This window comes from Danio aesculapii, chromosome 20 (assembly GCF_903798145.1).
Source record: "Danio aesculapii chromosome 20, fDanAes4.1, whole genome shotgun sequence".
Classification (NCBI taxonomy): domain Eukaryota; kingdom Metazoa; phylum Chordata; class Actinopteri; order Cypriniformes; family Danionidae; genus Danio; species Danio aesculapii.
In genome coordinates, this window is record NC_079454.1 from 44493584 (window position 1) to 44505792 (window position 12209).

The following is a 12209-nucleotide window of genomic DNA, read 5'->3' on the forward strand; positions in this document are numbered from 1 at the left end:
ATATAATATAATATTAGTATAATATAAGTATAATATAATATAATAAAATATAATATAATATATAACACAATATAATATAATATTAGTATAATATAAGTATAATATAATATAATATATAATAATATAAAATAAATTTAGTATAATATAATATATAATAATATAAAATATAGTATAATATAATATAATATAATATATAATAAATATAGTATAATATAATATAATATAAAATAATATTAGTATAGTATAATATAAGTATAGTATAGAATAATATATTATAGCATAATATTATATAGTATAATATAATATAAATATAGCATAATATAATATAATACAATATAACTTATTATAATATAAATATATTATAATATAATAAATATATAATATAATATAATATAATATAATAAATATAATATAATATGATATAATATAATATAACGTAATATATAATATAATATAATATAATATAACGTAATTTATAATATAAGAAATATATAATATAATATGATATAATATAATAAATATAATATAATATAATATAATATAATATAACGTAATATATAATATAATATAATATAACGTAATATATAATATAATATAATATAATATAACGTAATATATAATATAATATAATATAATATAATATAATGTAATATATAATATAATATAATATAATATAATATAATATAATATAATATAATATAATATAACGTAATATATAATATAATATAATATAACGTAATATATAATATAATATAATATAATATAATATAATATAATATAATATAATATAATATAATATAATACAGTCTAATATGTACTTTCCTATTCCTGCCACAAGGAGTCAGAGCAGAACTAACTGCTGGCTTTAATATGGATCTGGGATTGAACATTCCATCATCATTCACTCCTTCATTTGTCGGGGTTTCTTTCTTCACAAAGGAAGATATACTGAAGAATGTAGGAACATTGACTTTCAATAAGATGTTTTATTCCTACTATATGATGTCAATGTCATTTTCCCCTCCAACATTCCTAAATACATCTTCCTTTGTGTTCAACAGAAGAAAGAAACTCACAATGTTTGGAACCACTTGAGTGTGATTAAATAGTGAGGAAATTTCAGTTTTTTTTTTTTGAGTGAACTACCGCTTTAATCTTCATTCACAGAATAGATTTTCACTGCTTCATTGGACACACACATCTTTGGCTAATGATGACTTATAGATTGAACATGCAGAATAAGTCTAGTGAATAACATGAGGCCTGAACTGGACTAAAATGCAAAGAAAAGATGACAAAAAAAGTGTAAAAAGCAGATGTCTCGTTCTCACCTTGAGTCCTCATACCTCCCATTTCTATCGCATTCTGCCGGCCCTCTTTAAACACCAGGGTGAAAAAGAAGAAAAATAGTTTAGAGGCAAGGAAATCTGAGACTCGCTGATCAAGGAAAGGCAGATAAGACAACAATAGTTGAACCAAGCAGCTGGAGAGAATATCAAAGACGGGTCTCTTTTCCTGTGTAAGCGAAAGGAGAGGAATATTAGACATGCAAGTTGACCTGTGTGGAGAGATTGGACAGGGATTGACATCCTGTAGCCTATGATTTCACTTCCTGTCCTAAATAGATTCAGTGCGGAGGACATAAAACTGAGCTCATTCTGTCTGCAAAGAAACGACAAGGGTTTCTCATAATGAATAAAAGATGAGCGTTTTGCTTTAAAGAGAAAATAATTTGGGGCAGAGTGGGGTAAGCTGGGCCAATCTGACTCAAGCAGTCTTCATGGCAGGGAGAAATTAGACAGCGGTGAAGTTGATAATGCTAATTATTAATATTATATTCTAATATTAATTATGATATTATATAATATTATTTTATGTTGTATTATATTATATTATATTATATTATATTATACTATTTTATATTATATTATATTATATTATGTTTATTATATTATTTTATATTATATTATTTTATATTATATTATATTATACTATATAATATTATATTATATTATATTGTATTATATTATACTATATTATACTATATTATATTATATTATACTATACTATATTATATTATATTATACTATATTATATTATATTATATTATATCATATCATATTATACTATATTATACTATATTATACTATATTATATTATATTATATTATATTATGTTATATTATATTATACTATATTATATCATATCATATTATTATATTATATTATACTATATTATATTATATTGTATTATATTATACTATATTATACTATACTATATTATATTATACTATACTATATTATATTATATTATATTATATTATATTATATTATACTATATTATATTATATTATATTATATTATATCATATCATATTATACTATATTATACTATATTATACTATATTATGTTATATTATATTATACTATATTATATCATATCATATTATTATATTATATTATATTATACTATTTTATTTTATATTATATTATATTATATTATATTATATTATATTATATTATATTATATCATATCATATTATATTATACTATATTATATTATATTATACTATATTATATTATCCTATTTTATTTTATAATATATTATTATATTATATTATATTAAATTATATTATACTATTTTATTTTATATTATATTATATTATTATATTATATTATACTATATTATATAGTATTATATTGTATTATATTGTATTATATTATATTATATTATATTATATTATACTATACTATACTATATTATACTATATTATATTATATTATTTTACATTATATTATATTATATTATATTATATTATATTATGTTGTATTATACAATATTTTATTATATTTTATTATATTATATTTAATGCAATTTTTTTTTAGCATAGTATTTAATATTTCAGTGTGATGGGAATAGGAATGGGTTAGTTGAAACAAAGCATAAACCTAATGTTTGTAACAAATTGTATTATTTATTTATAACAAATAATAATTTTTATTTAGTAAATGAACTAAAAATTATTTACATTTAAAATAAATCAAATGTAAAAATGTATTTTTCAGGTGGTTTTTAAGCTAAAACTAAGAATAAAACCTGAAAAAATTGAAATAGTATAATTATATAAACCAGAGATGCCCAAAGTTGGCCCATGGTAACCTTTGATTTGGTCCCCCGTCCCATTGGAAAAGAGAAGGACAATGTTGGTAAGGTGATTGTTGTGAATGCCTTAGACAGAGATCATCACTCTGAATTTAACATAACCTTTTTTTTCTTTGTTTGATTGCTGAACTACAAAAAAGGCAACTTAAATTAAATGATTCAATTAAATATTGTAAATGAATCAGACTTTTAAAGTAAATACTGTCACTTGACAAAAAAAGCAATGCACAAGACATCGGCGAACAAATCAAGGAAAAGGCAGGAGCAGGTCGATTAGTGTATTCCATATTAAATGCACGTGCCTTTTACTTTCAGTTTCAAATTGGAGAGCGAGAGACTGTGTAAATGGTGTTTGTACAGCATGTCTCTACTAATAAGGGTAGTTTAAGAGCCTTAAACACCCATAATGCCAACAACTCACTGCTAAGAAAAACAACTAATAGCAAATTTCCTAGCATGTCATTTTTTTAATTGTATGTGTGTGCCACAGGTTGTGTTAGCAGTGAAGTAATATACTATGATTATTTTTAGATTTATATTAATTTATATATTAATTATTTAACTGAAACCTATTTTGTGTTAGGCCTATTTATTAAATTCATTTTATACAAGTCGTTGTATTCTGGAGGTGTTTTAATAGTCAATAAATCTAACTGAAAAATAGTAATAATTAAAAAACAGTTCAGTTCTGTGTCAGTTTGTCATTCAAGAAAATAAGCTATTTTTTGCATTTGGATTTTCCAATTACTAAAAAATTTCATATACAGTTAAAGTCAGAATTATTAGCCCCCTGTTCAATGCTTTTCTAAACATAATAGTTTTAATAACTCATTTCTAATCACTGATTTATTTTATCTTTGCCATGATGACAGTAAATAATATTTGACTAGATATTTTTCAAGACACCTCTATCAGACATACTGTGAAAATTTCCTTGCTCTGTAAAACAACATTTGGGAAATTTATATATATAAAATAAATAAATAAATGGGGGGCTAATAATTCTGACTTCAACTATGTATACATGTGTGTGTACACACAACCTATATTTTAAAAAAACTGCAAAAACGGCAGTTACATGTTAATTTTCAATCATTATAATTACAAATATGCACACATACAGTCAGATTTATTAGCCCCTCTTTGAATTTTTTTTTCTTTTTTAAATATTTCCTAAATGATGCTTAACAGAGCAAGGAAATTTTCACAGTGTGTCAGTTGCAAATAATTCTGACTTCAACTGTATATTGAGTTATTATTTTTTTGATATTTAAAATAAATAAGCATATATATTATTCATAGATTATGTTAATATTTGGCCAAATATTAGATATATGAATGGACCCCCATACACTCAATTAATCATTAAAGTACCAAAAACTGACAATTAATCGCATAATCACAATACATTTTTAGACAATTAATCTTCAGTCAAACTTGATAATCGTGACAGCCCAAACCAGACCGTTAACTGATAACTTAAACCACTGTTTTATTGTCAAAACACAAGATAAATATCTTAAATGTTATAATATGAATATGATAAATAATATAATATAATAATTTAGGTACATTTAGGTACATTTCTAATCTTTTGGCAGCCTTTTTAAACATCATAACAGAAAAATATATTTATATGTTTTAATTATACTTTGTCTTTTTTGTGCAAAAGACTATGAAGTGTTTATATATATATATATATATATATATATATATATATATATATATATATATATATATATATATATATATATATTACATTTATTTATTTATTTTTTACTTTGGATGGTTGAAAAAACTATTGTAGAAGACCTCAAAAACTAGGACTATAATAGCATAATAGGAGCATTTTAAAGTGTAATCCAAGCAACTTCTGCATTGCATATTTTGAAAAGCATTGAAAAGCAGACTGTAATATGCTGATGTCATAACAGCACTAGCAGGAATAAAAGCGCTGGGATCGTCATCTGTAGGAACAATAACGCCTGGGTCAGAAAGGAAGAGCTGGAATCAGAAAATCCCGGGCAAATGCTACTTCTAGAGGTGGATTCTGGAGCATGAGGGCTGAAATGGGAAAGGGTGCTTTGTCAAAAGGTAATCTTGGTACCTTAACTCCAGAAATCCTGTAAAGAACCCTCAATCGCCACATCTGTCAGCTGCTAAATTAAGAGCCCAGTAGGGTGGCCTGAATTACACACAAATCGCAGGAGATTTACTGATTTCCTCAACGACTTTTTGATGGATATACAGTAAATCTCACAAGGATCAGGCCCGTGCTATATTTCACACTAATATTAACAGGAAATAAATAAAGGACCTTTGATAATTATAGCACAATATTATGACAAATTAAGCATGTTTTCCTGCTAAATATAGATTATTTTAATACAGAAAAGTTTTATTACTTAGAAAGAAAACATAACTAGAAAAAAAAAAACATGGAATGTGTTGAGGCTGAATATAAATATATTAAATATATGAAGAGTTTAGATGCAAAAACCTCTAAGTGCCATCTGAAATATTCATCTAAATTTAGCTTTTTTTTCTCAGGCTGTTGTGTGTAATGTGTTTCAGTAATTTCACCCTTAGTGCAAAGAATAGGTTATTTCCAATACCTTTAAAGTGAAATAACTGAACCTAAACAAAGGAGGCTGAGAGAAACGCAAAGTTTAGAGAAAAATTTCAGACGGCACTTTGAGGTTTTTGCATCTGAACTCTTCATATATATTAAATATATTAAATATTTGTAATTATTTAACTAATTAAATTATTTTAGAATATTATATTACAATTAAAATGTATTTTTATACAACCAAAAATCAGAAAAAGTTGGGACAGTTTGGAAAACGCAAATGAAAAAAGAAAGTAGTGATTTCTGAATTGATTTTGACTTGTATTTCATTGCAGACAATATAACAAACATTATTTAATGTGTTCCTCATGATTTGTATTGCCTTTTATTTTTTCACAATAAACACAAATCGCAACACATTTCAAAAAAGTTGGAACAGTAAAGCATTTACCACTTTGTAATTCCTTTTCACAACACTTAAAAGACGTTTAGGGAATGAAGAGACCAAGTAATGAAGTGTTTCAGGTGTAATTTCATCCCATTTATTTCTGCAAACAAGTCTTAATGGGTCATGAAAATACCAAAACGCATTTTCTGAGATGTTGAAAGTCATATATAAAATGTCCCACAATGCTAAAAACACATATAAGGACACATATATTTAGCTAACAAGTGACAATTGGTTGTTTTTGCGTTGTTTAGAGCAGATTCGTTCTTCCGGTTTGAAAAGAAACGTCACGGCGATGAGATCATTGTGTAAATTCCAGCGTGGAGATTGGCCGTTTGTACATCCGTTCATTAATTCACGAGAAAGACTTGCTTTGAACCAATCAGCGCGCTCTATTGTGAACAAGATACAACTTTATTAATATTTATATGCAAGATACTGCTTCAAAGACTTTTTTTTTTTTTTACCTGTTACAGTGTTCAGAGTGACGCCATGTTGTGTTGTCAACCATCATTAATACAAGTGAAAGAAGAAGAACTGTTCGGAGACATGGGTCGTCTGTGTTCTGTTTTTAAATGTGCCGAATCAAAAAAATTTCCTGCAATGAGAGCACAGCTCACGCGTGGACCAAGCAGTTGGATTACAGTGGTCTGCTAAAACGCAACATAAATATGTTTGTAAGCATCATTTTTTAACCGAGAGCTTTTCAAATCTGGAAATAGTGAAATCAGGATTGTCGCTCGTCTTCTTAAAAAATAAATAAATTTAAAAAACGCGGTTCCAGTTGGGGTGGATTGTCCTGTCTCTACGAATTGGGTAAGTGTTTGATCAACGTTCTTTGTTTATGTTTATTCAGATGGCATAGTTAGTTTGTATGGTCAGCAGTACTCTTTCAGTTACTAAGTTTACAGTAATATCACAACAATATTATGGACTGAAAATCCTCCACTTCCACACAGCTCTTAGATCTGCTGTAAATGCTACTCTCCAAATCACTCCCCTGCGCCTGTGTTTGTATTGTCGGTGTAAAAATCAGCTGTAGTGCACGTAATAAAACTCCCTTTTTCATACAAACCCTTCCCTCTTTCGCCACTCGACACTCCCACCTAAACAAAGCTGGACTCACCCACTTTCCTGACTTTTTCCAAAATAGAGGTGTGAAAACAGACAGGTCGGGACTGCAGGCAGGCCATATTTAAATACTGTCCCAACTTTTTCTGATTTGAGGTTGTATTTATTAAGCAAAATTAGGGAATCAACAAAAAAAAAGAGAAATTTGGAGGACAACATGCTTCATAGTTATAAAAAAATATGTCAGACTGCAAACCCTATTAGTCCAACATATATTTGATTTCACTGTGAAATGCGAGATTCAGTTACATATATACACAGAGAGGGAAAAACATGACTTATATCCAGTGGTTTGGATCCTTCATGGCTGCAATTGAACTAATGTTTCCACTACTGTAAGCTGTGGGTTATTAACTATTGATTCAAAAACACACACACACACACACTCTTCCGCAGAGATAGAAGATGTGAATGAGAAATAAGGCTCTAATGTATAAAGCTGTAAGAAACTAATGAATCTACTGTGCTCAGCTGTAACCTGTGATGGGGCATGCATGTGTGATTAGTAATGTCTGCTCATCAGAAAACAGCAGGCATGCTCAGTCGCACTGCGATAAAGAGACAGCAGTTGTGTGTGTTTCAAAGGTGAGTGACAAGCCATTAATCTGAAACCTCTTCACACTAGGGTTAAGAGTTAAATGTCATATTTGGGTGCTTGTTAACTGCACACAGCCCGTCGGGGGTCCTACCTTTTGGTAAACCTGAATGACATATTTCTACAAAAGAAACAGAAAACAGAGGCATGGCTCAACATCTAGAGCAGATGCAATGTCAGAAAACGATAAACTGATGCCACTGATAACATCTGATGATGTTGTACTGTTGAAAACGAAGTTGTTAGCTCTTCTGTGAAATTGTAAATCTTCTAAAAATATTTCCCAATTGGTAATTAACGCAGGGGTTCCCAAACTTTTCAGCCCACCACCCCAAAAATAACAATGCCAGTGACTCACGACTGCCAATATTCTCTGATTTGGTTAGAAATATATAAACCTTGCACACAACGCCGCACACATACCAATAGGCCCAAATGTATTCATGATTACATTTTGGAGAACGCCACACGGAGACCTTCCTCCATGTTCAGTTGTGGCCTGTATTTATTTTTAATGTATGTGAGTGCCGTAAAGGTGTCAGAAAGTTTAACCTGATACTATAAAATTAATGTGCTGCATCTGACGCCATTACTGTGTCTTTATAATAATAAACTTATAACAGACTGATGGCTTTTTATTTGCATGTGGTTAATAATTATAATTAATAACATGTTAACAATGTTACTATCAACTACTATTTGTTCTTCAGTAGGTTATGGATAAAACATGGTCATTCTCATAGTTTAATAAAACGAACTTGATTTTTGGAAATCGCCAAGTGACCCCCCGTCATTGTCTCGCAACCAGGGGCAGATTTAGCGAATTAGGGGCCCTAGGTAACTCCAGCCATGGGGCCCAAGTTCTGATGCACCCTTTCTACTTTTATTTAATTATTATTTATTTTGGTGGTTTTTTAATATTACTCAATCTTCTTTTCTATGTTTTATCTTAATGCAGTCTTTACATTTTTAATGATAAGTTTTCTTAAAATGAATTTACACACACAAAAAAAGCATATATATATATATATATATATATATATATATATATATATATATATATATATATATATATATATATATATATATATATATATTTTTTTTTTTTTTTTTTTAATTAATTAGTTTATTTTTTTTAAATAAAGAAATTTGACTATTGGACTGCTCTATGATGGATATTTTATTTTTTAAAATTACTATTACATAACATTACGTTATTATAATAATATTATATTTTTCATGTATATTAAATAATATTTAATTATGTAAAAAAAAATTCTCATTATACAAAATATGACAGAAAATGTTGTTATATACAGTTTATATGTCTAATTTATACTTCTAGATATTTATTGGGGCCCCCAGATTTGCTGGGGCCCTAAGCGGCCGTTTACCTAGCTTATTGGTTAAATCCTAAATTTAGGATAATTAGGCAAGTCATTGTAAAACAGTGTTTTTTTTATTTTTATTTTTTTATTCTATTCCAACCAAACAAACAAAATTTGACTCTCTAGAAGAAGAAAAAATTATAGGAAATACTGTGCAAAACTTTCTTCTCTGTTAAACATCACTTGGGAAATATTTGAAAAAAGAATACAAATTTCACAGGTGGGCTAGTAATTTTGATGTCAGCTGTAAATATAACCCCGATTCTGGAAAATTCAAGAGCTTTTGTGAATTCAATAGAATCAAGATTTTTTGCAACTTTAATAATTATTTTATTCATTAAAAAGTACAAATACAAGGATTTACAGGGTTTTCAATGGCAACCTTAAATGCATTTTGTAAATATAAACACATTTCGAGTCTGATGGAGTCAACACACTCCAAAAAGAAGTTGGGACCGAAGCAAAATTAAAAACCAATTTGCAGCATATCCACTTTTTTTGGAAACAGTCCAATTTCAATTTATTTGGTCAGTGAAAACACTGGAAATCTTGTCTTTGTACTTTTGTCAGTTTAATAAAGGTTGAACAGAATTTTTTAAACGTCATGAATTCTTGATTTTTCTTGCATTTTACCAAAACCCCTGTAATTGTCCAGATCTGCGGTTGAAGTTACTAGTTACTTTTTCCATGCCAAGCACAACACTAATACTTGTGTAATAATAAAAGAACTGTGGTATTTTCAAAATGCATCGTTATTCTCTCTGGAACCGATTCTGAGCTTAGTTTTTAACAGCAGCTGGTGATCTAGGCTAGTTTTGAACTGCAGACGGTGCTCTAGGCTAGTTTTAAACACTAGACGGATGTTTGAGGCTACTTTTTAAAAAGCAGATGGCGCTCTAGGTTAGTTTTAAACAGTAGACGGATGTTCTAGGCAACTTTTCAAAAAGCTGATGCCGCTCTAGGTTAGTTTTAAACAGTAGACAAATAGTCTGGTCTACTTTTTAAAAAGCAGATGGCGCTCTAGGCTTGTTTTGAACAGTAGACGGATGTTATAGGCAACTTTTCAAAAAGCAGATGTTTTGAACAGCAAACGATGACTGAGACAGACTTTGAACAGCAGACGACGAATTAGACAGACTTTGAACAGCAGATGGCGCTGTAGGCTAGTTTTGAACAGCAGATGGCGCTCTAGGCTAGTTTTGAACAGCAGATGGTGCTCTAGGCTAGTTTTGAACAGCAGATGGTGCTCTAGGCTAGTTTTGAACAGCAGATGGCGCTCTAGGCTTGTTTTGAACAGTAGACGGATGTTATAGGCAACTTTTCAAAAAGCAGATGTTTTGAACAGCAAACGATGACTGAGACAGACTTTGAACAGCAGACGACGAATTAGACAGACTTTGAACAGCAGATGGCGCTGTAGGCTAGTTTTGAACAGCAGATGGCGCTCTAGGCTAGTTTTGAACAGCAGATGGTGCTCTAGGCTAGTTTTGAACAGCAGATGGTGCTCTAGGCTAGTTTTGAACAGCAGATGGCGCTCTAGGCTAGTTTTGAACAGCAGATGGCGCTCTAGGCTAGTTTTGAACAGCAGATGGTGCTCTAGGCTAGTTTTGAACAGCAGATGGTGCTCTAGGCTAGTTTTGAACAGCAGATGGCGCTCTAGGCTAGTTTTGAATAGCAGATGGCGCTCTAGGCTAGTTTTGAACAGAAGATGGTGCTCTAGGCTAGCTTTAAATAGCAGATGGCGATTTAGGCTAGTTTTGAACAGCAGACGGCGAATTAGACAGACTTTGAACAGCAGATGGCACTCTAGGCTAGTTTTGAACAGTAGATGGTGCTCTAGGCTAGTTTTGAACAGCAGACGGCGAATTAGACAGACTTTGAACAGCAGATGGCGCTGTAGGCTAGTTTTGAACAGCAGATGGTACTCTAGGCTAGTTTTGAACAGCAGATGGAGCTCGAGACTAGTTTTGAACAGAAGAGTGAGCTCTAGGCTAGTTTTGAACAGCAGATGGGCATTTTAGGCTAGTTTTAAGTAAAGCATACAGTGCAATCAGCTGTCAAAAACTCAGCTCAAAGTTGATTTAAGAGAGAATATCAATGCATTTTGAAAATCTCTATATCAATGCAGTATCTCTTTTTGAATTTCTTGTTTGATTTTTCCCCATAGCTCTACCAAATAAACACTTTCCTTTCTCCTCTGAAAATAGACTTCCTTAGGGATAACTGCTGTAATGAGGGTTTAAGTGTGTGTTTTACCTGCGTGTGAGTTTGGATGTGAGCTTGGTGAAGAGGTTTGTTGATCCGCGGCTCCGGGACTGTGACAATGGTGTGGCATCGTGCGATAATGTTGGAGAAGCTGGAGGTCCATTGTATGTGGCGGTGCGCCTCTCTCTCAGCTGTCCTCCATGGAAGGTGCTGCGGCTCAGGGTTCCTCTGGGGAAGCGCAGGCGGTCCGGTGGAGTCGCACTGCTAATGCTGTGGGTGGAGGAACCAGGGTTTCGCTGACTCGTCTGAGCCGTGCTCGTACTAAACAGAGAAGAGTGTAGAGTCACAACATGCACTGTTAACAATTTCCTGTAGAATCTACAGTAACATACTGGCAGCAGTTCACCAGTAACTTACTGTAAATCATTTACAGCTAAAATACTGTATTTATGTTTACAGCACCATTTATCTTGATGTATATGTATTTGAAGTATTGTTTATCTATACTGTATATTTTCACAGTGCAACTTTAAAATACAGAACCATACTGCATATCTGTCCTAAAATCCAGTTAAAATTACAGTTAAATACTGTATTATTCACAATTGTTAACAGTGTGACTAAAAAGATAAATCTGCACGCAATGATATTGGGTGGGTAAATGATGCAGTAATGTATGACTAAAACTAATCTATTTTTGGTCACCGAA

The 12209-nt window shown here is 30.1% G+C and overlaps 1 protein-coding gene across 6 annotated transcripts in view; it reads right to left on the reverse strand.

Moving 5' to 3' along the window:
- The window catches only part of mark3b (MAP/microtubule affinity-regulating kinase 3b), a 124509-nt gene that overhangs the window by 6737 nt on the left and 105563 nt on the right, over window positions 1-12209 (reverse strand). For 2 of the 6 annotated variants that reach the window (XM_056480750.1, XM_056480755.1), the window contains 3 exons: window positions 11552-11821; window positions 8002-8028; window positions 1332-1376 (listed from right to left, as the gene is read on the reverse strand). In XM_056480750.1, the coding sequence (XP_056336725.1) occupies window positions 1332-1376; window positions 8002-8028; window positions 11552-11821 (342 nt within the window). The remainder of the gene's footprint in view (window positions 1-1331; window positions 1377-8001; window positions 8029-11551; window positions 11822-12209) is intronic. The other 4 variants (XM_056480754.1, XM_056480756.1, XM_056480751.1 and 1 more) reach the window with 3 other exon arrangements.